The sequence below is a fragment of the Panthera leo genome, chromosome A2 (assembly GCF_018350215.1).
Source record: "Panthera leo isolate Ple1 chromosome A2, P.leo_Ple1_pat1.1, whole genome shotgun sequence".
Taxonomy (NCBI): Eukaryota; Metazoa; Chordata; class Mammalia; order Carnivora; family Felidae; genus Panthera; species Panthera leo.
In genome coordinates this window covers 60,530,847-60,558,339 of record NC_056680.1, presented here as the reverse complement: position 1 = coordinate 60,558,339, position 27,493 = coordinate 60,530,847, and the positions used below count along the sequence as shown (strand labels likewise).

At 56.3% G+C, this 27,493-nt stretch overlaps 1 protein-coding gene across 3 annotated transcripts in view; it reads left to right on the top strand.

Annotated features, from left to right (window-relative positions):
* The window catches only part of NUDCD3 (NudC domain containing 3), a 61,838-nt gene extending 34,791 nt beyond the window's left edge, over positions 1-27,047 (top strand). The window contains exons 3-7 of one of the 3 annotated variants that reach the window (XR_006195904.1): positions 2,848-2,980; positions 15,722-15,865; positions 23,405-23,593; positions 25,706-25,934; positions 26,928-27,047. Coding sequence is in view for 2 of the 3 variants with exons in the window: in XM_042913193.1 (XP_042769127.1) it covers positions 2,848-2,980; positions 15,722-15,865; positions 23,405-23,593; positions 25,706-25,816 (577 nt within the window). In the remaining variant the exon portion in view is untranslated. Of the gene's footprint in view, positions 1-2,847; positions 2,981-15,721; positions 15,866-23,404; positions 23,594-25,705 lie in introns of all 3 variants that reach the window. The other 2 variants (XM_042913205.1, XM_042913193.1) reach the window with 2 other exon arrangements.
* The last annotated feature ends 446 nt before the right edge of the window (positions 27,048-27,493 follow it).

Genomic DNA, 27,493 nt, shown 5'->3' with positions numbered 1-27,493 from the left:
ATGGGCACACTCTGGGGAGCCACCCCCACTCCTGGAACCTTGGAAGGGGCCCAAGGGTGGCCCCCGTGCCCCCAGTTAGAAACCATGCCCTACGGCGCTAGCTCCTGCTCAAGCGCCTATAGAGGCCGCGACTCCTTTGCCTACCACTTGTCACGCTGGCCACTGCTGGAGCGGCATTGGTTTTTGCCCGCGCAGGGGTATGGAGGGGCGGGAGCGACCTGAGCAGAGCTCCCACCCCGGGAAGGGGGTGCTGGCTGTGGCGCAGGAGCCCGGCCTGGCAGCTCCTTTCACGTGGCCGGCCGTGGGCTCCTGGGATGCCCACGCTGCAGGGAGGCCTGCGTGCTGACTCACGCTCCTCCCCTCCCCTCCTTTCCCCTCCCCTCCGCAGCTACATCTGCAGCTGCAGGGGTGTGGCTACAGCCAGTCAGGGATGAGGCCAGTCAGGGATGATGGGGCAAGGGGGCCCAGAGCACCTGCACATGACAGGAGGCTTATTTTTACACATCGTTGACTGCAAATAATCCACTTTATTTAAAGAGAATGTGGATTCCAAATGTTAAAAAAAGCACCCAGCAGGGTGCCGGGCTCTGTGGTGCTGTGTGAGCAGAGCCCCTCTGTGAGCCCACAGCTCTGGGGTGCAGGGCACCCCCGAGCAGGAGCGGCTCTGGCCGTGGCTGAAGGCTCAGCCCTGTGTCGTGGGATGTGGCTGTCCCTCCTCTGTGAGGGGTCCCGAGATTTGTCTCTGGATTTCTGCCAAGTGCCAGACCATGTTGGCCTCTGTTTTGTGTGTATTTTATTTCTGAGTTTCCATAACTTGGATGGTTTCGAATAGTTAACGCACACACTCCATTAGCCCGTGCGGCAGGCTGTGTGGGGAGGACGACACCCCCCACCCCCATCCTGGCCAGGCCCTCGGGTCCTCGCTGCACACTCCAGCATGGCCGTCACGCCAGGGCTCTGGAGCTGCATCGGGTGCTGGCGGGCCCGGTGCAGGTGTCTGGGTGTCAGGTTGCAGGCCGATGGCCGCCTGGTCCTAGGGACACAGGCTGAATCGCCGCCTCCTGTCCGGGAGTCCTGAAGAAGAGTCTTTTTTCTCTGGATAGGATGTCTGTGTTGCAAGGAACTTAATGGTTAAAGGAACAGAAGAAAGCCAAACTTCCTGTTCGTCTCCCACCCGAGACACCATGGAGACTTAACACGCTGGCGCTTGCTTTTACCCACATGCCCATGAGTGTCTCTTAGTAAATGGACCCACGCCATACTCGAAGCCACACACTTTCCTCATGTAGCCCAGCGGCCTCTGCAGACTTGTGTGTCCTGGCATCTGTGTCAAGCCTGCCCGGTCTTGACCTTTCCCGCCTCTTCTGCCCTGCTCCCTGGGGCTCTCTCCCGAGCTCCCTTCCAGACTCTGGGTGGGGTCCTCCGTGCCTCTGTCAGTTTCTGGGGACGTGGACAGCCACTAGCCCCTGGCCCGCAGCTGCCCGGCCATCCTCACACCGCCGTCCCTTTGCATGTATTTCGTGTCCTGATCTCCCCTTGTGAAGGACCCAGATGGGACCAGGGCCTCCCAGTGACCTCATTTAACTTTGTTTTTAATTTTTATTATTTTTAATGTTTTACTTATTTTTGAGAAAGACACAGAGCATGAGAGAGGGAGGGGCAGAGAGAGAGGGAGACACAGAATCTGAAGCAGGTGCCAGGCTCTGACCTGTTAGCACAGAGCCGACGTGGGGCTTGAACCCACGAACCGTGAGATCATGACCTGAGCTGAAGTAAAGACGCTTAACCAGCTGAGCCGCCCAGGCGCCCCCTCATTTAAACTTTTAAATAAGGCACATTCTGAGGGCTGGAGGGTAGGACACCATAGAATTTTTGGGGTCACGCTTCAACCCCTGATAGGAGCCAGTTATCAGCTGTGAGAGCTGGGCGATGATGGATGCCAGCCTCACATATAAGGTGTACGAGGCAGACCCACAGGAGGTACACACGTTACCTGCGAACCACCACCTGACCAGAGATGGGGGGCTGCGGGGGTGCTCGTGTTCCGACCCTTTTCTGCGCGTCTTCATCTGCACAGATGAACACGTGCTCACTTCTGTGTCTCCCCATGAGTGCAGCCTCGTCCTCGGGCCTCTCCCTCCACATGTGGGTGCCGGGCTCCCTGAGGCTTGGAGAAGGTGGGCGAACTGCACCTGTTGTTGGGACAGCCTCACTCAATGGTGTCGCCTTGTCCACAATTAGGCTTCTGTCCTTAATTTAGATCTAAAACTCACGTAGTAAGCTTGAGAGTCCAAACGTTTCTATGTGGTGTTTATGCTATTGTTAGCACTGTTAAGTTTAACAGCAAATCTCTTCTCCTGTTTTATTTGTAACGTCAGCCAAGGCGCTCGGCCAGGCCCGTGTGCACCCGTGCTGGGTTGGCCCTGCAGGGACAGTGGGGTGTGGCCGACGGGTTTTTCAGGCAGCTCCAGCACACCACTCAGGTCTCAGGAGAAAGCGGGGCCACGTTTGGGTTTGCGTGGAAGCTGCGGGCGGAAGTTGTTGGACAGTTTCTGGGGGAGCAGGAGCCCCGGGGCCGTATTACCGAGGCCCTTAGCTTGAGGGACTGAGCAGCGTTCTGGGGTCCACAAAGGCCGGCAGGCTAGGCTGTGCCGTTGACCACAGCCACATACCCCATCCCCGGCGTGCTGCATTCGTGGACTTCTCTTCAGCATGTCCCTTTGTCCTTGGGTTCCCCGGGAGGCCTGAGGAGGAGGGCCAAGAAGGAAGTCACCCTGCCCCAGAGAGGGAGCCCCTTGGGAGCTGGAGGTGGGGCGTGGTGCTATCTCACCTGTCCTTCTTCCCCAGGAGGCAGGAGCAGTTCCAGAGAAACCCCGACAGCTACAATGGCGCCGTGCGTGAGAACTACACCTGGTCGCAGGACTACACTGACCTGGAGCTCAAGGTGCCGGTGCCCAAGCACGTGGTGAAGGGCAGGCAGGTAACCTTGGGGCCCCTCCAGCTCCTCCACGCAGCTTTCTCTGTGGCCGCGGCTGTCTGGTGTGGGCTGTGCTGGAGCCAACTGGCCTGTCCTGTGGTCTCCACTGTCCTTCAGCCGCAGACATGACTGCCAGCCCTGCTGTGCTGCTGGGGTGCACCTGCTGCTGGGTGTTGAGCTCCAGTGTCCTCCCCCTCCCGTGGTTCATTGCGTGGCGTCCCCACAAAAAGCCTGACAAGGGAGGCAGGGTGATCCACATCACGCCCATTTCACGGATGGAGCAGGCGCCTGGAGAGGCAGGGCGGAGATCCCCAGGTTGTGCAGTGGCCCATGGTTCCTGGGCCTGTGCTCTCTGGAGCACTGAGTGGTCACGGGGTGGGGGGGCGGGGGAGGGGGGCGTCGGCCTGAGCAGGGGCGCTCACAGCCTTAGCTGGTGTCTCTACTTGAGAGCAGGAGTAGAAATGTAACCTTCGATGGGGAGAGAGAGAGATGTTTACTCAGTAGTCGTGCACGTAGGGAGGCCTCACTTTAAAGGAAAAACCCCATGTAATTTGTGAGGTTGTCCCCTGAGTGCTGTTTGCCAGAGAAACTGTATTCTTGCTTGTCTTCACGAGACTCTTCAGCCTGCACGGTAAGCAGTGCCTTCCGTGTTTCGTAGGTGAGATGGCGGGGCCGAGCAGTTCCTCCCCCCCCCCCCCAGTGACACAGGTGCCCCTCACTTGTGCCTGGGATCACTGAGTGCTCTGGGAACTTGTGTGAATGACTGCGGTCAGCGCAAGTGCGCTGCCTCTGAAGCTCTGAAAAGCTCTGAAGCTTTTCAAACAGCAGTGCCGCTGGCTTCTTTCAAGGAGAAGGTTCTGGAACATGCAAAGTAGAGCTTATACATGACTAACTCCTACATTTTCTGGAAACGACTGCCGTGTGAAGCGGCACCAGCTTCAGCTGGCTTGGCTGTGTGTGAAGAAAACCAGGCTGGGCGGTGAGCTAGTCCCTCTGGGGCCCCTGTCCTGAGGTGCTGACCCTAGACTGCCCAGGCTGCACCTGGAGCGGGCCCAACCGTGCGTAGGACACTGGCAGGAGCCAGGCAGCCCCCAGAAGTTGCACTCCCACCAGTGTCGGGAGGGAAGGCAGGAGCCCCGAGGCTTCTTGGCTCCATGTGGTTGTGGGTCAGGGGTCTTAGGCCATGCTGGCTGGAGCACCGTGTCCACTCATTTCTCCCTCTGCCCTCTTCCCGCCTGTGTGCAGAGATGTCACCAGAGCACGGTGACCCCTGTCACGTGGACTTCAAGGTCTGTGTTAGACCTGATGACCAGGGGTCATCCACACAGCATCTTGCTCTGATGACCATGTCCCCTCCCGTGTTGGTAGGTGCAGGCCAGTCTTCCTGTGGGGGGGAGGGGGGACTTTGCCCAGTGTCCCCTGGGGCTTCAGTGTTGGTGGGAACTTGGACCAGTGTCTTCTGAGGCTCCAGTGTGGGGGGGAGTCTTGCCCAGTGTCCTCTGGGGCTCCAGTGGCGGGGGCGGGGGGGAGGACTTTTCCCAGTGTCCTCTGGGGCTCCAGTGCGGGGGGACTTGGCCCAGCATTCTCTGGGGCCCGGTGGGGCAGGCATCATGTTGTGTTGGGATTACCTTGTATGCAGGTAAGTCAGTTAAGAAAAGTGCTGGCTACAAACTTTGCTGAAGATAGCTCCAGCTTCCTGGTCCACTTCCTGTCTTCCTACTTCTCCACAAACTTCTGGAACTTTCTTCGGGAGAATTTGTATCAGGCCTAACCTGAAACTGGTTATTTTCTCTTTGACTCTGGAGACCCAGATCACCTGGTCTCTGGCTGTACTTTCCACCCCAGGAAACATACATGCTGACTCTCCCCCAAGCCCTGTGTCTTGAGGGTTCTGTGCCCTTCATCGTGTCCCCCTAGGGGACAGGCTGTTGCACCTGGGGGTCAGATGCACGTGTCGTGACTTCGATATGTCCTCACTTTCACCAAGGGTGGTTCTGGATTGTGCTCGTTCCCTCCTGAGACCTTGACTGAGCATGGGATGGTCCCCAAGGCTTGGACAAGATTGCTGCTCTGGGGCTGACCTTGTGGGGTGCAGGCAGTGACAGCTGGCACTGGTGTGGCAGTTCCAGGGAGTGGTGGCTGCCCGCGGTGCGTTGGCTGCTGGTGCATTTGCGAGACCAGCACGGTGCTGGAAGAAGGTGATTTCTGTGTTGGCATTTTTATGACACCTGATGACCGTATTTCTGCCGGCCTGGCTTCATCTCTGACGTGATTCAAGTTTTCTTTATCTTCTTCGGGAGTATTTTTGGTCCATGTTACGGCTTTTTTTTTTTTTAATTTTTTTTTTTTTAAAGAAATTGAGGTAATATAGGCATACTGGCTTCCGATGTGCAGCATGGCTATTTGATATATGTCTGTGCTGTGAAATGATCGGTGTAGTAAGTCTGGTGAACACCTGTCACCTCACATGGTAACACTTTTTCTTGTGATGGGAACTTTTAAGATAATCTCTTGGCAATCGTCAAATTCCCCGTTATTCCTATACCGAAGCAGGGGAGGGGTAGAGAGAGGGGGAGAGAGAATCCTAAGCAGGCTCTGGAGAGCCCAATGTAGGGCGCTTGAACTCACAAATCGTGAGATCATGACCTGAGCTGAGATCAGTCCGACTGAGTCCCCCAGGCGCCCCTGAAACCTTCTTGTGAAACTCCATGGCCTCTCACGTTTTTTAGTGATCTAAGAGTTTTAACTACAGTTCACTTAAAACTTAGCAATAGGTTTATTTTGGATGTCTTGGCTTTTGCTGGTCTCAGGGGTTTTTCCTCTTGGAGTAGTCCGTTTCTTTCTGGACTGGCTGCTTTCCAGCCCTTCCCTGAGGTGCCTGTCACAGCTACCTGTCAGCAGTGTTTATTTTAGGGTTTTGACTGTGGCACCTGTCAATCGTCATGGAGGTGGTGACTGTGGTCGCAGCGGTCCAGTGGTGAAGTCACGGTGGTGGGTGTGCCGGTGGCACTGTGAGTGCATGAGGGGGCAGCAGGGGTCCCCGGGCCCCCTGCCCGTTGGTGACTGGCGCCAGCAGCAGCAGCAGAGCGACCGCTGTCCCTCTGCGCTGGTGCTCGGATGCAGCAGGCGGAGGAGAGCGCATGCATTGCCCTTGGCGGCCAGGGTCCTGCCTTTTCACGTGGCCTTTTTGCTGGTGAATCTAGAGCCAAACTCTAGAGGCTTTCGCCTCGAGCAGGAGTGAGTGCACTCAGCCGCCCTTCGCCCGCTGTGCCAAGGAGCAGGGGACGTCTGCGCTGGGGTGGAGGTGCCTCTGCCCCTGCTGGCATCCCCTGGCACCAGTCATTCCTGGCATCTCACCAAACGCCAGGACTTGGCCGCCGGGAAGTGGAGCTCCGGAAGTTTTGAGGCCAACCCCTGTGCAGACGAGACAGCCTCCGGGCCGCTCCTGCCCCGTTAGGCCATTGCCCTTGGCCGAAAGCATGCAGACAGAGTCCCGGCTGGAATGCATGACCCCCCTCCTCCCCGGGGACCACGCGTGGTCTTTGCTGAGGATGAGTCCTGCGCCTTCGCCACGGGAACCTCCCACCGCGGCACTGGCACTGAGGCTCCTGCTGTGGTGCTCGGCCCTGAGCCGTTGGGGCCACCCGTGGGATTTGTCCTGCAAGCGCTGAGCGAGCGAGCAGCGGAGCTCCCTTCTCGGAGTGGGGAAGAGCTGTGGTCCCAGGACCATTTTTATCCACTTCATGCAGGGGTGTGCGTGGTAGGGTGCTCACATGTGACGTTTTCACAAGGCCTGCCCCTGTCCAGCTGTCCTCCTCCAGTCCCCGCCCTGGCCTCAGTCACCATGTCGTGAGCTTCTGGGTCACGTGTGAGTGTGCGCTGCCACGTCCCGGGCATGTTCAGGGGCGGGCGGTTCCTGACCCTGCCTGGTAGCTGGCACTGCGGTCATTGCCAGTGTCTTGCTGTTGGAGACGGGGACGCAGTGAACGCCCTCTGGTGCGTTCCGTACTGCACGTGCACGTGCCACGTAGGACGCATGCCGGGAGGCGCTGTCACAGGTGCAAAGGGTGTGGCATCTCTTCAGGACTGCTGATGGCCCCCGAAGGGGTGGGCACCGATCCATGTTCCCGTTGTCATCGTGCACAGGGGTACAGCATCAGGTTTGGGGGTGGTAGAAGCTGGATGGGTGGAAAGGGAGCTTCTGGGTGTATGTGGATTCATATTCCTCTTGGGAGTATGGTTAAGCATGTTTTTACATGTGCTGGTTAGATCTTAGGCCCTTTGCCCTAATGATTTCTAGGAGCTCTTTATAATCTCAGGTCAGCCCCCGGTCTGTGGTGTGTGTTGCAGACCTATTGCCTCATTTTGTTACTAATATTTTGAGTTGGCTTCTGGTATTTTTTTCCTTGGGGAACTTAATTTATTTTTATGTAGTCAAATTAGTCTCTTTTCTTGTGGCATCTGGAATTAGAAAGGAGTAGGTTGCGTTTTGATGGAACTTCTTTGAACCTTTGCTGCCTTATAATCCACTTGGATTTTCTCGCCCCTTTTGAGCAGCTTCGTCTAAATTCTAATGGTTTCTCATTCAACTGTTACAGAAATGAAATGATTTTTCTCTTATGGAAGACACTGCTGTGTGGTGATCTGGGCCTTATCTCATTGGTTACTAACCAGGAGCCTAACTAACACAGTATGAATTTTGTCACTTAGGAAGTTGATTATTGTATTTGATTAGGTGGAGACACTCCAGAAATGCTCCTGTTCAAAAAGTACAGGGAGAACTTGAACAGAATTAGTTAAAACTGAGAATGGAAATGGACACTAGTGTTGATTTTTAAAAATGTTATTTTAAGGAAAGGCTCTGCTACAGATTGCTGTGTGTGGATAAGGGTGGTGGGCGTGCTGGTGAGGAGGGAGTGCTCTGGGTTTGAAAGCAGGTCCTGGGTGGGATGGAAGGTTAATCATGCTTAGTAAATGTGGATGTGTTCTCTGGATGTGTCCACACAGTGCATTCGCATGTTTTCTTTATTTATTGTTCAGTAAGGGACACATCTCTCAACCTTGTGGGTGTTCTTGATCTCATGGGGGCTTCCTTGGTAGGGTCCTTGTCAGCACCTTGGGGTGATGGCCTCTGGCCTGTGACAGGACATTCCTGAACATGAGATTTTTTTCCAGGGTGGTCTCAACCTCTGTTTCTACATTGGGACCGCCTCCCTGGTCCTTCCCTGGCATCTTAGGCCTGGTCACTTGGGATGAGGCAAGGGAGGGGAGGAGGCATCTCTGCCCTTCTCACTGCGTACCCACGTGTGTCAGCCCTGTCTTTCCCTCTCTCCCCGCCCGTGGACACACATTCTCAGTTCTCAGGGGTATGTACCTGGTGCACACGGTAGCAAAGGTAGCTCCCTTTCTGAAGGGCTGCAGACTGTATTCCAAAGTGCTCGCACCAGCTTTAACATTTTACATACCCACGAGAAGTGTGTGCGGGCTCCTGTTCCACGTCCCCGACACCTGTTGTCACCTGTTGTCTGCCTCCTGATGACTGCCCAGAGGTATCTCGTTGTGGTTTCCGTTTGTGTTTTCCGGATGACTCATAGTGTTGAGCATCTTTGCATGTGTTTATTAGCTATTTGTATGTCTTCTTTAGAGAAATTTCTATTCAATGTCTTTGCCTTTTTAAAAATTGCTTTCTTTTTATTGTTGAATTGTAAGAGTTCTTTTTAAATATAAATATTATACCCTTGTCAGATAATTTGTAGATATTTTCTTTTGCTCCATGAGTTGTCTTTTTATTTTCTCAAGAGATGATGGGTTTTTTGTTTTTTTAATTTTTAAAAAAATGTTTATTTTTTGAGAGAGAGAGAGCAAGCCAGGGAGGGGCGGAGAGAGAGGCGAGAGAAGTCCCAAGCAGGCTCTGTACTTTCAGCACAGAGCCCAGTGCGGGGCTTGAACTCAAGAACTGTGAGATTATGACCTGAGCCAAAACCAAGAGTCAGACGCTTAACCGACTGAGCCCCCAGGCGCCCCAAGAGATGGTGTTTTTTGAAGCACAAAAATCTTTATAAAGTCTAGACTGTATTGTCTGTTTATTTTTGGTTGCGCATGCACACCTAAGAAACTGTTGCCTGATCCATGGTGTGGATATTTACGTTTTTGTTTCGTTCTGAGAGTTTTATGGTTTTAGCTCCTACATAGAGGTTTTTGATTCATTTAGAGTTCATGTTTGTAGAAGGCAGGAGGGAGTGCTCTGACTTCATTCTTTTGCATGTAGACATCCCTGTCACCGTCCTGTTTATTGAAAAGACTTTTCTTTTCCCCATCGAATTGCCTTGGCACCCTTGTTTAAAATCAACTGACTATAAAGCTTATGGGTTTATTACTGAATTTTAAATTTTATTCCAATGATCTGTATGTCTGTTTTTATGCCACTACCACAGTTTTGGTTACTGGATCTTCGTAGTACGTTTTGAAATTTTTTGTTCCTTTTTTCCTCCATGACTGCTTTCTTTTGTGTTAGAGACTTTCTAGTGTAGTATTTTAATTACCTTATCTTTTATTAAACTGTATTTTGGGGATTATTGTCTTATTGTTTTCTCTGGATTACAGTCAATATAGACTTAACTTCAATGTGTATGCAGAATTGGGTTAAAAAAATTTTTTTTAATGTTTATTTATTTTTGAGAGATAGAGACAGAGCATGACCAGGGAAGGGGCAGAGAGAGGAGGAGACAGAATTGGAAGCAGGCTCCAGGCTCCGAGCTGTCAGCACAGAGCCCGATGCGAGGCTTGAACTCATGAACCGTGAGATCATGACCTGAGCTGAAGTCAGATGCTCAACCGACTGAGCCACCCAGGCGCCCCCAGAATTTGGTTTTATATGGTAATTTCTGTTCTCTGCTACTTTGTGTTGCAGCCCTTTTTTTTTTAAGTTTATTTTTTTATTTTGAGAGAGAAAGTGTGTGTATGAGCAGGGGAGGGGCGGGGGGGGAGCGGGGAGAGAATCCCAGGCGGCCTTCACACTGTCAGTGCAGAGCCTGACACAGGGCTTGATCTCACAAAATGTGAGATCATGACCTGAGCTGAAATTAAGAGTTGGATGCTTAACTGACTGAACACCCCGCCCCCCGCCCCCGCCCCAGTACAGCAAGCACCCTGTGGTACAGTTCTTTTAAATCAAATAGGAGAGAAGAAGAGTTAACAAACGAAAGGCACACTTACGCTGTCTTCTGTATTTCCCTTTACCAGCACTCTATTTGTTCATGTGGATTCAAATTACTGTTTAGTGTCCTTTTATTTCAGCTTGAAGACGGCTAGTGTTTCTTGCAGGGCCTGTGCAAGGAAAGATGAGCCTGTTAAGTGAATTCCCTCAGGATTTTTGTTTGTTTACTCTGAGAATGTCTTAATTTCTCCTTCATTTTTGCAGGATAGTGTTGCTGGGTATAGAATTCCTGGTTGACACTACTTCCCTTCACCCTTTGAGTACTCCCTCCCACCACCTTCTAACCTGGTTTCTGGCGACGGACCAGCTGGTGCACCTGCTGAGGAGCATGCCTGGTGTTGAGTGGCTTCACATCCTGCTTTCAAGATTCTCTCTCTGGCTCATTCTCTCTCTGGCTCTGGCTTTCTTGACAGTTTGATCTGGATGCGTCTAGGTCTTGGTCTCTCTGGATTTATACTACTTGGAGTTCATTGAGCTTCTTGAATGTGGGTTTTCAGCCATGTTTCATATATTCTTTCTACTCTTTTTCTCTTTCCTTCTGGGGCTCCATTATGCACGTTGTGGCATGCTTCTTGCCATCCCCCCGGTCTCTGAAGCTCTGTTCAGTTTTTCATTGTTTCCTTTCTGTTCCTCAGACTGACTAGTTTCATTTGACCTATCTTCAAATTTTCCAGTTCTTTCTTCTGGCTGCTGTAATTGGCTTCTGAGACCCTCTAGTAGATTTTTTTGCTTCAGTTCTTTTTCCCCCAGTTACTTTTGAATTCCAGAATTTGTATTTGGTTCTTTTAAAAAAGTAACATATATTTCTTTATTGATTTTCTTAAGAGATACTGTTCCTGTACTTTCCTTTAGTTATTTATACATGGTTTTCTTTAGCTCTTTGAGTGTATTTACCATAGTTGATTTATAGACTTTCTACTAAGTTCATGTCTGGACTTCCTCAGGAATAGATTTTGCTTGTTTTTGTACATTGTGTATGGGCTGTCTTTGTTTTTTGTGAGTCTTACAATTTTTTTTGTTGAAAATTGGGCGTTTTAACTAACAATGTGGTAATTCTGGAACTCAGACTCTCCTTTTCTCCATGGTTTGTTGCTGTTGGTACTTGATGGAGTTCTTGTTTGATGACTTCTTTTCTTTTCTTTTCTCTTTTTTTTTTTCTTTTCTTTCTCTCTTTCTCTCTGTCTCTCACTCTCTATTTCTCTCTCTCTCTCTCTCTCTCTCTCTCTCTCTCTTCTCTGTCTTTCTGTCTTTTTAAGAGAAAGAGAGAGAGAGAGCCCAGGAGCAGGGGAGGGGCACAGAGGGAGAGAGAATCTTAAGCAGGCTCCATGCCCAGTGCAGAGCCTGACGTGGGCTCGATCTCACAACCGTGAGATGATGACGTGAACTGAAATTGAGAGTCAGATGCTTAACTGACTGAGCCACCCAAGTTGCCCCTGATGACTTTTCTGAACTAATTTTCTAAAGTGTGTATTCTTTATCATGTGTGGCCAGTGAAGTCTTTATTTGGTGAGCTTAGTGATCAGCAAATGATTGGACAGACTTATTTATTTATTTTTTTTACATTTATTTATTTTTGAGAAACAGAGTGAGACAAAGCGTGAGCGGGGGAGGGGCAGAGAGAGAAGGAGACACAGAATCTGAAGCAGGCTCCAAGCTCTGAGCAAGTGGTCAGCACAGGGTCTGATGCGGGGCTTGAACCCGCAAACTGTGAGATCATGACCTGCGCCAAAGTCAGACGCTCAACCGACTGAGCCACCCAGGTGTCCCGATTGGACAGACTTTCTTAAACACCTAGAACCAGTGAATCTTTCTTCCATGGAGCTCCATGTACATATCGGGGCATGCCTTTAACACTTAGCCTCGCAGTTGAAAAGTCAGCCATAGCCTCCATTTCCTGCTCATGCAGAGTCTCAAAGTCAGCTGGTGGTGAGGGGTTAGGGCCTCACCTAAGGATTTTTCCTAAGCTTGCACACGGCCTGCACATTCACGTGGCCCAAATGTTCAAAACCTCCATGAACATTGTATTCCCCAGCGTTTTTTTGTTTGCCTCAGCTGTTATCCACTATTGCAGTCCGCAGTGAAATTAAAATACTTGCCTCTAATTGTTTGCAGCAAACACTCTCTGGGGAAAAGGCTTTTCTGAGTCCATTCAAAACCAGCCTAACACGTGGGATCTTCCAGGGAACTGTCACACAGGACAGGTACTCACAGTTCTTTAGGAATGGAGTTTTGAAGGAGCCCCAGCCCCTTTCTGCTGTCTCAGGTGTGCCAGGCTGTGCTGGGAGCGCAGGTTACCAAGGGACTGGAGAGTGAGAATGGGTCTAGGGTAAGTTAGAAGGTCACAAAGCTTGTGTTGCTTGCATAAATGCTCTCTGGATTCCTGCAAACCTTTGGTTAGTTTCCAAAGTTCGGAAAAAGTACATATTGACAGTTTTCACTAGTGTTCTTGTTGCTTTTTTGGAAGAAAGCTTTTTCAGGGTTTTACTCCATTATTTTCTGTTTCGGATCAGGAAATTTCTTGTGTAGCTTCTTGTTTTCCTGGTGTGTTTCTTGCTTTCTTTTTCTTGTAAAAAATAGTATGCTTTCATCATAACCTCAGAGCCACCCAGACTCTCTGGTACAGTGTATTGTCTAGAAACCACTTTCCTGAGGTCCTTTCACCTCTCATTCCAACCTGGGCCGATTGTGTTTGAGTTCTGTACAGCTCCCATCCAGGAGCTTCCTTTCACCACACTTCTAGATGAAATTCAGTATGTTGGGGATCTCTGTTGCACCTTCCTCTTCCCCCTCCCCCAGTTTTAGTAAGATATAATTGACATATAATGCTGTTATTAGCTCGGGTGTATAGAGTACTGATTTGAAGTCCATATGTATCATGGGATGATCACCATGGCAGGTTTGGTGGCCTCCTTCGCCGTACGTAGTTACGGTTTTGTGTGTGTGTGTGAGGAGTGTTTCAGTTCTGCTGCCTTAGCAACCTGCGCACACGCGACAGGGATGTGAGCTGCAGTCACCAAGCTGTACAGGAGATCTTCCTCTGGTTTAATTTTCTTCTCATTTTGCTGTGGTTTAGCCTCAAGGAACTTTCTCAAGATACGTTATAAATCCAGAGATCTTGAATGTTTTAAAATGTAGTTATTTTAAACCTCTGCTTATTCCCTGGTTTGGGTATGAATAGAAATCTAACTTCACGAAAATTCTCCACTTGGAAGATGGAAGGCATGGCCTGCCTGTGCTTCTGCATCCAGTGTAACTGATTCTAGAGATCTTCCGTTCAGGTTCTTTGTGAGTAAACTTTTTTTCCCTGGGGAACTTTCGGGGCCTTAAACAGCTGAGGTTATGAAACCACGAGTTTGCGTGAGTCATCTTTCATTCGTTCTGTGTAGCCCTCAGTGGGTTTTTTGTCAGAAGGCACGTTTTCCTTCAACTCTGGAGCGTTGTCCCGTGGCTGCTGTGGTTTATGGCATGCCACACTGACCGCCTGATGCATCTTGTCTCTCCCTTGATGCTTTCCAGCCTTGCTGTTGGGAGTTTTATTTTAGCCTCTGTGTGTTTAGTATGTGTGAGCGTTCTGTTCTCCTGTTTCTTTTTGCTTCCACACTCCTCTCATCTCTCTGAGGGTGTGTATTGGAAATATTTTGGAATTTCCTTTCTTCCTAATTAGTTCTGTAGTCTTTGTGTTCCATGCTGCAGATTTTCCTTCAGGATGCAATTCTGAGTTCCCTGGTTGTTTTTTATTTAAAAACCTATTTTCCACATTCTTTAGGGTAGGGGATGGTGTTGATGATTTTCCCCATATCGGTCTGGGGTCTGCTCCTCTCCCACCTAGGAGGGCTGAGGGGCTGGCCACCCACACGGCCCCCACACACTGCCCGTCACACTGCTGACCAGGGTGTTTGGGATGGCGCCCCGCGCTGGTCTGGGCCACGGTGTGTTCTGTCCTTTCTGATGGGTCCTCCCCAGCACAGCCGTCCCCGGGCTGACCCTGACTCTGAGCTGCTTGGCGTCTGCCCTCCTGCCTGCCGACTGCCAGCCGGAAGCCCCAGGTGGCCACGGCCCCCAGGTGCAGACCAGTCTTTTGTCCCTGCTCCACACTGTCAGTCCCCATGCTCGTGCTGGTCTCCCTGGAGCTGCTGGAAGCTTGTCTGTGCTGGTCTCCCACCTCCTCCCTTGTGCCGTCTGGCCTTTTCCTCTTTGTGCTTTGTTTCTGTGGGTCGCAGAGGCTGGGACATGCTCACCCCTCCCAGAGTGACATCTCGAACTGGAAGCGTGTCCTTTCTGGGTCCCCTCGGTGCTTTGGCCCATCCCCTGTTGTGCAAGACCAGCAGCATGAGCAGCTTGCCCGAATTTGGAGATTATGGTTATGTAACGCCGGCTGGGAGGATTTTATTAAAGCGAGCTTGCTCCTGGGGTGCCTCCACTGCACCCCAGGTTCATGGTCAAGGACATCTGACGGGCCAGTGATTGGATCCCCCAGGAGTGTGCCAGGTGCTGGGTAACGCCCGGTTGTACCCGTGTCTTCACGGAGCCGGCCGAGTCGACAGTAAACCCTCCCAGAGGTTAGGTGAGGGGCAGCCGTGCCCACAGGATGCCACCCAGCCTGTGTGTGGACACGTGTGGGCAGTGGCTCACCCGTCCCCAGGCGCGGCCTGGAATTCTCCTTGTCTCTGAAAGCCAAAGTTAATGGAACGGCATCTTGCCATGGGCCATCTTCCACCTGAGGGTACTTCACGTTAGGTTACGGCAGTTAGGTTACAGCAGCCAAGCCTGAATATCTATCTGTGACTCTCAGAGTTTGTTTTCAACACTTTACGTTTAATGAGCACTTGTGGGGTCACATGGCGGCGGGGGCGGCGAAGGGGGGGCGAGGGGGGGCGGGTGTCGCCTCCACACAGAATCGGATGGAGCCCACCCTTAGGAAGGCCTGGATTCCCACCTCCAGTGTCCCTTCACCTGATGCATTCTTCAGGTGCGGTCACAAAAAGACTTTGCATTATAGACACAGATTTCAGAGTTTGAAAAGGGACAGGACTGGTTTGCTCTCCTCGTCCAGTTCGTGATCTGATGAACCTCCAGGGGTTTGGGAGCACTGGGTGCTGGCCAGCGAGGTGGGTGCCTCTCTGCTTGGTGCAGCCTCAGCAGCTCCTGGAAGAGGGCATGTGGGGGGGCTCTGCTCCCCCTGCCAGACGGCGGGATGGGACAAGGAGGCACACCCCAGCTGCGCCACCCACGCCTGCCTGCCGCGTGGGGCTCGGTCCCTTGATGGAGCAGGGGCTTTGGTGGGAAGCCAGTGGTTTTCCCCATGTCATCGTTGTGCACGTGGAAACAGAACTTGCAGTACATTTACTTGAAGGAGATTGATGCGCAGGCCTCCTCAGGTGTCCCTTGGTTGGGACGATGGTCTTCGTCCAGCTGCCTGCTGCTCCCAGGTAGTCATGTGTCGTGTTCTGGTCTGCACCCGGCTCCTGCTTTGGAGTGTGCTGCGCACCCATCAGGGTGCCAGGTGACTCCCTTCTCCTCGGTTCCAGGTCTCGGTGGCCCTGAGCAGCAGCTCCATCCGGGTGGCCGTGCTGGAGGAAGCTGGGGAGCACGTCCTCATGGAAGGGAAGTTCACCCACAAAGTCAATACTGAGAGCTCCCTCTGGAGCCTGGAGCCTGGGAAGTGCGTTCTGGTGAGTGTGGGCATCCATGCTGGGCTGCGGGAAGGAGTGGGGGCTGGGGGCAGGGGGGGTTCTTGCGGTCTAGGGCGCCGCTCAGGGCGCCTTTGCTGGCCTCGGCCCTACAGGCCCCCACCACTTGGCACTCTGAAGTGGAGCCACGTTAACATGAGACCCACGGTGGTCCGTCCTCGGGCACACGTGGTGGCTGCACTCGGTGAGCATGGAGGGGCTCCTGGCAGGGTCATCCCTGCACGGCAGAGCTCGCTTGGATGTGACCCCCGGTCCCAGAGGCTCCCGCTTGCCAGGTCCTGGGTCATGTCGGAGGCAGAGTCAAGTAAGGTGAGGATTGAGAGGCAGGTTGAATTTCCGGGATGCTGCACCAGAGGACGCAGAGCACAGTCGGACCGCTTGTTGGACAGCGGGGGTCTCATTGAGCCACTCGGGGCTGCAGAGCCCCAGCAGGAGCTTCAGTGCCCTGTTTACTGGAACCTTCCATGGCTCTGCCCCCTCTTCAGGGTCTTGGCCTGGTCAGTGGGTGCTGCCCAGCGGGACCTCATATGGCACAGGGTGCCTCACCAGACAGGAAGATACCAGGTTTTTGGACAAAACCTGAGGGTTTTAAAGGCACGTTCTTCACGTGTGCCAGAAAGGAAGGAAAGAAGAAAGCAAAAAAATGTGTGTTTCGGTTTTATGAAGATCTGCATCTCCGTGGAATGGGTGCCAGCGGGCCAGCCTGTCTGTGGGGACTGTCAGGGCCGTGGGGTGGAGAGGGGTCTGTCAGTGCTGGGCTGCTGGAGTTCCTTGGCACACGGGGCCCCTGCACGTGACGAGGACAACGGGTCGCAGAGCATAGGCCCCTCCACATGACAAGGACACCAGGTCGCAGAGCACAGGCCCCTCCGCATGACGACGACACCGGGTCGCAGAGCACAGGCATGTCTGCTTGGCCCTTGTTCTGAACCTAGCTTTGCACGTCCTTGTCCTTGCGAGGCTTCTCTCCGTGAGACCGCCTCCCTCTCGTCACCCTGGGGCTTAGCCCTTCTGGCCGTCAGGCTGTGCCTCCCATCCCCCCCCCCCCCCAAGCCCATCCCTGCACCCGGCCATGTGGGCGGCGGTGTCTCCAGCTCCTCTCATTTGCAAAATACCTTCACGATGACGGCCTTACTTCCCACGGTCGTGGGAGGCACAGTCAGGGTCTCTTTGCCCCCTGCCCCGTGACAGCCGCTGGCAGCTCCTGTGGCACAGGTGGAGTTGTGAGGCCGGAACCCGTGGACAAGGGGTGCAGCGGCTCCAGAGCAGTGCCCAGGGTGAGTCCTGGTGGTACCGTTGCTGTGCTCCCCGGAGGAGCATGGCTGGGAAGCCCTCACCATGCAGTCTGTCTGCCCTGACACTTCCTCTGGGATGCACGAAACCATGTCCGTACAAGGACAGGCTGGCCTCACAGCCACTGTGACCGGTGTACCTGACATCACTGCTGTGGAAACATGCTGCTCATGACTCGGTAGTGCGTCTCGTAATGGCTTTGCTTGGCAGAGGTGACTTTGACGTCCTCGTGGCCATGTTGTCTCTGTTTTGTGCGCGTGTGCCTAAGCGGGGTTGTAGCCGGGCCGGAGTGCGATTCATCGTCCCGGCTGCCACTTGTAAGCACACAGGGGGCCGGGCTCTCGGAGTGGCCTGGTAACACAGTAAACTCTCTGGAAGCTTGCTTTCTGGACCCGGACCCTGCACCTGGAAGTGGCTCACCCGAGCTGAAGCCCGCCTGTTCCCTCCCTGTCGGCCTTCCCGCTGCAGGACGCCCAGGACGGGGCCGGGAGGAGTGCCTGTGGCCGGTTGGAGGCCTTCCTGTGGTCGCCCTCGCCATCCCGGAGCTGGTGCACTTGTTGCTGCCAGGAACGCGGCTTTGAGGAGTTTTCCCTGTGGACCTCCTGCCAGCAGGGTCCATGTGGAAACCCTGGATCCCCGGGTGCCGGACAGGTCCCTCCCCACTGTCTCCAGAGTGCTTGGCTGTCTGTGCTGGAGCCACGTGTGTGCGGGCCTCACCGCCTGCCTGCCTGTCCCCAAGCTCACTCTTCAGCCTGGCCCTGGCATGGCCGACGTGTCCTGCCCATGGGATGCAGTCTTTCCCCCGTGTCTCCTCGCTCCCGACCACAGGCCGTAGTCTGGGTTTGATAGTTCATCTGTCGGTGATGTTTGGGGTCATGCATCTGAGATGATATGGTGGCTCAGCTGTTCTGACACGTGAAGGCCCTGCTTGTGTTTGCTGCTGGGAACAAGCCCGTGTCGCTCGGGCATCGGGGGCAGACGGCAGGGCTGGTGGGGCCCCTCCTCTGCTCAGCATTGCCTGGCGTTGGGAACCTCATCAGCCATGGGAGCTCGGTTCCTCACCCTCGAGATGAGGCCGAGAGCCGTGGTCGGTCACTCTCGACATGTGGGCCGCTAAGGAATATGGTCAAGGGCCCCTCTCCTGAGGGCTGCAGAGGGCCCCACATGCCCTGGTGTCCTCACCAGAGCCTGGAACCTGCACGTGCTACCTCGCGGGAGACGAGAGGGAAGTGTGAGACAGAGGAGGATGCGCAAACCAGTAGTAACATGAAGACAGGCGGAGACTGGGGCCACAGCCCATCCCTGGACCCCTCAGGAGGGGCCGGCTGGCCTCACCCGGAGAGGGCAAGTGTCCCCCACTGCCCTGGGGCAGTGGCACAGGCCTCGGGTGTCAGTGTGTCCATGACGGCCTCACAGAGCAGGTGGGCACCCCAGGACTGCCTTCACCTCAACAGAGTCCTTGGTCCGCGCCCCTGACCTCCTGACAGTCGAGGCCGCCTGCTTCCCAGCCACCCCCTCGCCCGAGTGGTTGCTTTCGGAGCAGGCAGGGGCGGCAGCTAAAACCGGATGACAGCTCTTGCCTCCCTCCCTCCCACACTCGAGAATGCCTCTCAGGCAAGAGACGTGAAGTCAGCGCCTCCCCCGACCGTTCTGTCCCAGAACCGCCCGGCACACTGTCCTCGGTTCCCCTCCAGGTGGTGCTGGTGGCTTGGTGCCCGGGGGCAGGGGGAGGGTCTGGGGGTGGAGGGTTGAGATGCACCCCAGGCGGGGGTGGTCCGTCAGCTGACCCTCTAGCCATTCAGGTTGGCTCAGCAGGTGCAGGGTGTTCTGGGGCCCGTGTCTGCTCAGGGGACATGGGGGTGAGCATGTGTACATGCTGTGCCTCCGCGTGCTTGGATGACTGACTTAGGTCCTTAAGTTCAGTTCTCAGAAGCAGAGTCGCAGGCTGACTGTGGTCCTTGGCCGTTTGCCAGGGGTTCCCCCCTGTGCTGTTTCTGTGGTGACCTGGGTCCCTGTGTGTCCTCTGCTGGTCCCCCTGCACTCCTTTCTCTCTCTCTCTCCCTCTGCTGGTGGGGATGTGGGTTTCTCAGGAAGGGCCTTCCCGTTGCTGTTTTCTCGCTGGTGGCCACCAGTGTCACAGAGAGCGTATCCTTCTTCCTCCCAAATGCAGGTTAAATAACGTTAGCATTTTGGTGTATGCCGGAAGCCTGAAAACCAGTTGCCAGAATGAAATGCAGGCCCTTGGCTTTCAGCACTCTCATCTCCCGGGGTCCTGGGAGTTTCTTGGGACAGTCAGCACCTTGGCACCACCGCAGGTGTCCCTGAGCCCCAGCAGGGAGTGGGGGTGGGGGGCCAGGGCAGTAGGGATGTGCTGACAGGACCGGTGGGCCGCGCTCCCAGGGGACCCAGATACCGTCCCTCTATCCCGCAGAGACCCCGCTCAGCACCACCTGGCCGCCCTGTGCTTTCAGCACGTGGGTCCTCCCACCTCCCCCACACCTGCACCACACACTGTGGCCCTGTCCTGTTTGGCCCACGTGGTGCTTTGATCTGTAAGCTTAAAAAACTTGTGGACAACATGGAACACCAGGAGATTGCCCATCATGGCACCCCCTCCAGCAGGTTCTAGATGTGGATCCCATCCCTCATGGTGCACCTCCGGCAGGTTCTGGAAGGTTCTGGATGCGGATCCCCATCCCCTCACAGAAGTGCCTGCAGAGGGCAGCTTCCTGTCATCTGTCCTGGGCTTGACACGCCTCCGCGGAGCCCCTGTCCACAGCTTTCATGGATGCCTCCCCAGCCTGCACTGTCCAGAGGGCACCTCAGCAGGCACTTGGCCGCCTGCTTGGACACGGCTCTGCCATGGAGGGGGGTGGGGGAGGCAGAGGTGGTGACTCACCCGCACAGGTTGTGGGCGTTATGGGTTCGTTCATGTGGAGCTTGAAGTTTCTGTGAGGACATTTCAGGAAGCTGGTTCTGGGTCTGGGACCCAGTCTGTACAGGATCCTGGAGGGAGGCCAGGTAAGGGGGGCATATTACCAGGTGGCAGTGAGCTCGCTGGCCTGTCAAGCCAGGAGACTGAACACCAGCGTAGTTGGGGACGGGAGTGAGTGGGGGCCTTTGAAACACTGGGCGTCCAGGAGGAAGCTGTCGTGGAGGAGGAGGCCCCTGCCACCAGTGTGGGGAAGATGGGGTCAAGGAGGAATGCACAGAGCATGTGGCTGCATGATGTCTGTGCCTAAACGGGGGACATGCTGGGAAGGGCACAGCGTCCCCTTTGCTGTGTCCTGTTGGGGACGCTTCTCTGAGTTTAATCAGGAGGAAACACCAGACAAACCCCAAATGAAGAATGGTCTTTAGGAGAGGCCGTGGAATGTTCCAGTTGAGTGGGGACAGGACCCCAGCGCACATCCCGTGCTGGAGGGAAGGTGAGCTGCGGTTCTAGTAGAGGAAGGAGGCCCTTATGGAAATATCAGGGGTCAAGGGTCAAGGTGGTTCAGAAAAAAATCCTGGAGTTTGCTGTGTGTTACGCATGTCCTTAAACAGAGAGGGTTCGTGTGCAGACTCGTGATGATAAAGCATGTTGCTGGGAGGTCCGGGGAAAAGCGCATGGATGTGTTTGGAATTAATTGCAAGTAAAATGTTCAAAAAACCACGATGGCAGAGAAACTCGAGAACAGGTGCTCGCACCCTCGGTCGTCAAGGACTCGTGACCCGGAGCTGCTGGCTGTGTGGCTGTGTGTTTGTCGGGGCTCAGGACGTACCCCCAGACCGCGTCTCCACAAACCTGATTTTTAGGGAAGTAACAATGTTACAGTGAAAAATCAAAACCCCACGTTAAGCCATCAGGCTCCTTTAGACCCAGGGCTTCGAGCTCTGTTCCAAGGGCGTCTCCTCGGCGCTGTCTTGTTTTGGCCACTGCAACGTGGATGTACCTCGAGGACACCATGCTGAGTGCAAGAGGCGGGGGCACTGAAGGACACGTGACGTGTTTCAGGGCCGGGAGGAGGGGCTGCTTGCGGGCACAGGGCTCCTTTTGAGGTGGTGACCCCGTTGCGGAACCGGATACAGGTGGAGGTTGTACAACACTGTATATGCACTGACACAGACTCGTCGACTTTAGTTTTTTGAAATTTATTTATTTTGAGAGAGAGAGAGAGAGAGAGAATGAGTGGGGGAGGGACAGAGAGAGGGAGAGAGAGAGAATCCCAAGCAGGCGGCACACTACCAGTGCAGAGCCCAGCGTGGGGCTCCACCCGGTGACCCTGGCATCATGGCCTGAGCTGAAGTCAAGAGTTGGACGCTCAACCAACGGCCACTCAGGCGCCTCCTGTGAGCTTCACCTCAAAAAGAATTTTTTTAAAGGTGGTGTTGGGATTGTCTTGGTTTTTGTTGGGTTTGCAAAGGGCCCGGGATTGCTTGCCGTGTGGACCCAAGATGCGCGGGCAGTGCAGCCCACTGGGTTCCTTGTGTGCAGCATCAGCCCATCCTATCCCCAGGCTGCACGGAGCCTGGTCGTGCGTGCACACCTGCCCAGACACCCTGCGTGTGGTTCGTGGTTTGGGTGAGAAGGGCCAGCGGCGGAGCCTGGGGCAGGGCAGGGCTGGCCCCTGGAGCGGCAGCCTCCAGGGTGTCTGCAGAGACCCCAGCCAGGGTGACAGCGGAGGGAACACAGAATGAGCCTGGAGGGCCTCTGTTTCCCGAGATGGATCAGCACCTTGGTCATCTCTCCAGGAACAATGAAGATGGAGTACGCTTCCACTCGGGAGGTTTTCATTGCTTTGGAAGGAACACAGATTTGCACCTCAGTGAAGATTCTCAGTGTTGGGGCCTTGGCCGGGTCGGGTCCCCAGGCCCAAACTGAGGAGCAGAGTCCGTAAGAAGCCAGCTGAACGGAGCATCTGGAAACAAAATCCACCCCACACGCAGACCACGGCATTGGCGGGGAGAAGTCCTTCCTCTGCTGGACTGGCAGGCGGGGGCGCTCAGAGCCCCACGCCCCCTGGGACAGTCGGTGCGGAAGGGGGGAGGCTTATTTCTGTTGTGCCGACATTGATGCCACACTGTCACCGTGCTGTGATCCTCTCACTTGTGGCCCGCCCTGTATCCGTGCCCACAGCCCGAATCCTTCTCAGGGACCTCGCAAATGTCACTGGTGGGGACCAGGTCTGGGTTTGTGGTGTCATGATCGCTCTCCAGCCAGTAACCCTCTTCCCAGGGTGCTGCCCCGACACAGACCTGCTCTAGCTGCTGGCTGGTCACATCTGCTCTCTCTCCTGGCCCTTTGGGTCATGATGGGTTTCAGGCCATTGGATGGTAAATGGACAGGGTGAGGGAGAGTGGGCCGCCCACTTGTCAGTTCTTGGCCACCAGTCCCCAGGAGGCGTGCAGTCTGGGCCCTCCCTGTATGCAGTCCCGACATTGGCGTGTGCCGGGTGAGCCGGCAGGGCCGGGCCGAAGAATGTGGATAGAGGTTCCTGTTTGGGGTCCAGTGTATCCCTGGTGGTGCAGGGAGGCTGTGAGGGGGGCTGGGTGGGGTCCTGGGCTTCCGAGAGGACGTGGGGGGTGGGGCAAGCCCTGATCCCCCAGGCCCCTGACTGGTGCCCCGTCTCCCACACTGAGCCCCCTGCTCCCCGCCATGTGCCCCCTGACTGGTGCCCTCACACACACTGAGCCCTGTCCCCCCCACAGTGTGTCCCCTGACCGGTGCCCCCCACACACACTGAGCCCCACCCCCGCCATGTGCCCCCTGACCGATGCCCCCCCCCCACACACACACACACTGAGCCCGGTCCCCCCACATGTCCCCTGACCGGTGCCCCCACACACACTGAGCCCCGTCCCCCCCATGTGCCCCCTGACCGGTGCCCCCCACACACTGAGCCCGGCCCCCCCACGTGTCCCCTGACCAGTGCCCCACACACACTGAGCCCCGTCCCTTCCCATGTGCCCCCTGACCGGTGTGCCCCCCCCCCACTGAGCCTGGCCCCCCCACGTGTCCCCTGACCGGTGCCCCATACACACTGAGCCCCGTTCCCCCCCCCCCAGGTGCCCCCTGACCGGTGCGCCCCCCCACACTGAGCCCAGCCCCCCACGTGTCCCCTGACCGGTGCCCCATACACACTGAGCCCCGTTCCCCGCCCCCCCATGTGCCCCCTGACCGGTGCCCCACACACACATGCACTGAGCTCTGCACCCCCCTGCCCCCCCCTGCTCCGTGTGCCCCAGGTGAGCCTGAACAAGGTGGGTGAGTACTGGTGGAGCGCAGTCCTGGAGGGTGAGGAGCACATCGACATCGACAAGATCAATAAGGAGCGTTCCATGGCCACGGTGGACGAGGAGGAGCACGCGGTGCTGGATAGGCTCACCTTTGACTACCACCAGAAGCTGCAAGGCAAGCCGCAGAGCCATGAGCTGGTAAGGGGGCGTGTGGGGGAGGGGCTGTGCTGGGCAGGGAAGATCCGGTGGGGGCTGGTGGCGTGGCGGGGCTGTCCCTGCCGTGGCATAGCCGGCTGTCTGCTGGGTCCTCGCAGGCCGCTCTAGCCCGGTTGCCTGGTCTCTGTCTGGCATGGGGCGCGTGTTCCACACCTGGACAGAGCCCAGGTGGTGGGGCCGTGACGGGCAGGTCCACACAGATGCGGTAACTCCACGTGTGACCCTAGCTCTCTCCCTCTCACAGGGCTCATGGGAGTCTGGCCAGGGGCCCCGTGAGGCCTCCTTCCAAGTCCTTTTGGAACAAATGTCAGAGGCCTGAGATGTCCGGTGGGCCGGCGGGAGGGGCCCCTTGTCCACAGAGGCCCACGCTGGGGGCAGAGAAGAGGGTGGGGTGGGTGCATTCATTCATTCCCAAGAGCGGAAGAAAGGGTCACCTTTGTCAGGTTACTGTTTGCTCCCCTTGTTGGGAACCAGGACCCCAGTGTGACGGGGACTGGACGGGTGAGGGGGTGTTGCTGGGCACCACAGCCACCCACCTTCTAGGGTTTGTTTTCTTTTTCCACGTGCGTCACACACAGGAGCCCCCCAGTGGCGTTGAGATTCGGAGGTGTCCTCTGCGTCCTGGGGCATTCACTGTGGTCCTGCCAATGTCGGGGGTCCACTGCTGGTGTGTCCCTTCTGCCTGCCCTGTCTTTATCCCCTCCTCCCCGTGCAGCCGGCTTTCCTGCGAGGGTCACTCGGAGCGCTGACTGCTCTATCCCGAGTGGGCTCCTGCCCCCAGTCTCCAAATCTTCTCTCAGCCGGGCTCCCTGATCACCAGGGCTCACAGGGCAGGAGGGGAGGCTCTCGGTACCTCTTGGGCCGAGTCTCTGGCTGTGACCATGGAGTTTGCGGGCAGGGGACTTGTCTTTGTGCGAGTTTAGCAGCCGGGCTAGTTTAGTCACGTGACGGTCGCCTGTGGCTGGTGGACGAAAGCTGTGTGGACGTGGACCCCGAGGGAGGGTCTAGGGTCGCTGCCTGGGAGGGGGCCGGGCGCTTAGGCCCAAGGGGAGCAGGAGACCCTTGCTGACAGGCCCAAGGCCAGGCAGCCGACGGGGAAGTGTCTGAAGAGCTTTGAAGATGGCGCTGGCTCGTGGGATGAGCTCTGTGCCTGGAGTCGGAGGGGAGTCCAGACAGACTTGTGTGCTGGGCAGCGTGCTGGCCCCAGGGCACGAGCGATGCTTTCTGGGCACCTTCAGCAGGCACGAGGGAGCCAGGGGCCACGCGTGCCCCTCCCCCGGGTGAGACGCTAGTGAATGAGTGGCACAGGCTCTGCTGTCTGGGACGCGCCCGGGCTTGGTGGGGATTTGGGGAGGAGTGTGTGCAAACGAGGGCCATCCCTGCATGCGGCCATGGGGGAAGCACGGTGTGGGGGGGTAGGTTTGGGCCACAAGGAGAGCGCGAGGGCCGCAGGCGGGCTGTGCCAGGAGCAGGGGAGGCTCAGAGGTGCTGAAGCCGCGCACAGCTGTGGACAGCTCAACTGATGGCCTCTGGAGGAAAGCTGGTCCCTGGGAGAAGGGCGATGTGTGGGGCCAGAGATGCAGCAGGGCTCACTGGTGGCTCCCTGTGAGGGCCTGACCAGGGGCCCCGCGAGGCCTCCTTCCAAGTCCCTTTGGACTTGGGGCAGGGCTGGTGTGGGGAGTGGGCTCAGGGCCCACCCCGGAGACGCAGGGCCCATGCGAGTCATGTCCAGCGTGGAGAGAGTGTGACTGAGGAGAGGGCTTGAAAGGGGGTGGCAGGAGGGAGTTGGAGCTAAAGCAGTGGGTGGGGGGCCCGTCGTACCCACTCCGTGTCGGCTGGGGCTGGTGTCCAGGTCCCTGGTGCGAGTCTGATGTGCTCGCCCCTGCTCCACTGGGTTTAGCGACGGGGAAGAGTGGTCCCAGGCAGGACAGTCCCGCAGCCTCATTGGACGCCAGGGTTTCTCCCCCTGCCCTGTGTGTGGGGGCGTGAGCGTGGGGGCCTGCGGTCGCCCAGGCAGGTCCTCCCGTGGAGGAGGCCGAGTGAGCACTGCTCTGGGCTGTGCGGCTAACCTCTGTGTCTGTTTTCTGTTTGTAGAAAGTCCATGAGATGCTGAAGAAGGGGTGGGACGCAGAAGGCTCTCCCTTCCGAGGCCAGCGGTTCGACCCAGCCATGTTCAACATCTCCCCGGGGGCCGTGCAGTTTTAGCGCCCTGGCACCCTCCTGCAGGGGCTCGCCGTCTGGTTGGCCCCTGCCAGCCTTTCTCTCAAGGGTGAACCCGTGGCTCCCAGCCCCGCATCTCCAGACTGTTCCGGAGCAGCGTGGGGTGAGCGGGCCTCTGGCCCCCCCCTGCTCTCCTCTCGCTGCTGTGCGCGCTCTGCTTGCTTTCCCCGTGGGGGGGCGGGGGGGAGGTGCTGGACCAGCACCCCCAGGTGCAGGGGGCACGGGGTCCGAGCCTTGACCTGACTCTGGGCACACACGTGTGGTCTCGCTTGGCCTTTGTGTGTGTCCGCTGCCTGCTCAGACCCGTCGAGGAGCAGAGTGGGGTCTTGGTCGCCGCTTGGGGACGTGGGCCACAGGCACAGCAGGAACTGTCCTCTGATGTCCTCCTGTGGACCCGGTCCTTGTAAGAGAGCCGACTGGGCACCCTCGGGAGATCACAGAGACCACGATGCGGCAGCCCCTCCTCTTCCACTGAGCCCAGGGCCACTGCCACCTCTGCTCTGCCAGCCCTGTGGCCGTCGCTGTGGGCCACCCTCGTGGGCTCTGCCCTCGGGGCTGGGGAGAAGGACTCCTTCTGGGGGTGGTCCTTCAGGAGACCCCTCCTTTCACCTGAGTAGCTGGGAGCTGGCATGTCACAGTCGTGTGGGGACAGGTTTCTGGCTCAGGGTGGCCAGAAGTGGGTGGGGAACCCCTGAGTCTCCTGATCGACCAGGCCTCAGGTGGCTCTGGTGCCATCGAGGGCATCGCCAAGCTGCTGAGACCCCTCTTCAGGCCCCCCGGATTTGCACGCCTGTGTGCTGACGTGCGCGTGTGGAAACTGTTGGTGAGGGTGTGCTACTTGGGAGATGAGGGGGGGGCCGTGGACTCTGTGGTCACGTGTCTTCCTTTGCCCGACTTTGTTTTCAGTGTTGCGTTTCTGCCCACCCTGCCTGCCGTGACCATATCCTATCTGCGTCTGGGAGCGGCCGGTGGGGCCAAGGCACCTGTCCACGTGGCTGCTGCTGGGCCACCCTTGCCCTTCCGTTGGGCGTCCTCTGCCCCTTGCTGCTGGCCTGGGCCCTGGAGCCCGTGCAGCCTGCGTGTTTTCTCTCTTTAGACACGGCAGCCGCAGACCGGCCACTGAGCTCCGTCAGCGGAGGTCCGAGGAACCGCGGGGTGCCTGCCTGCGAAGTCCCCCTTCTCCAGTGTCTGTTTGCAATAAATCTGTATTTAAGCACTTCAGGGTCCCTGTGTGTCATTTGAGACGTTGTCTGTGTGTGTGTGGAGGTTTCTGGGACTCCAGCCACAAGGTCCTTGGCTCACGTCCACTGCAAACACCAAAGCGGAGAACGCCTCAGTGTCTCGTGAGCCAGGCCGGTCTCTGACCTGTGGTTTTCGGAAATCTGATGAATTTTGGATCAAGAGAAAAGGATTGTAGCTACAGGGCCCCCATCTGTCTGCGGCAGGTTCTGGAAACCCAGGGTGAGCACAGATCCCAAACTGTGGCCAGTGGACCCTCACGCCCACGTTCCTGTGCACTCTGTCGCGGGGGGGACCGCACTCAGTGGGCAGGGCTGGCGCTGTTTCCTGGTTTGCGATTTTTGAACCAATGGAGGGGGCACATGACCCTATTACGCACAGATGCCCAGGGCCAGAGATAACCCGCCAGGGAGGAGTAGTCCC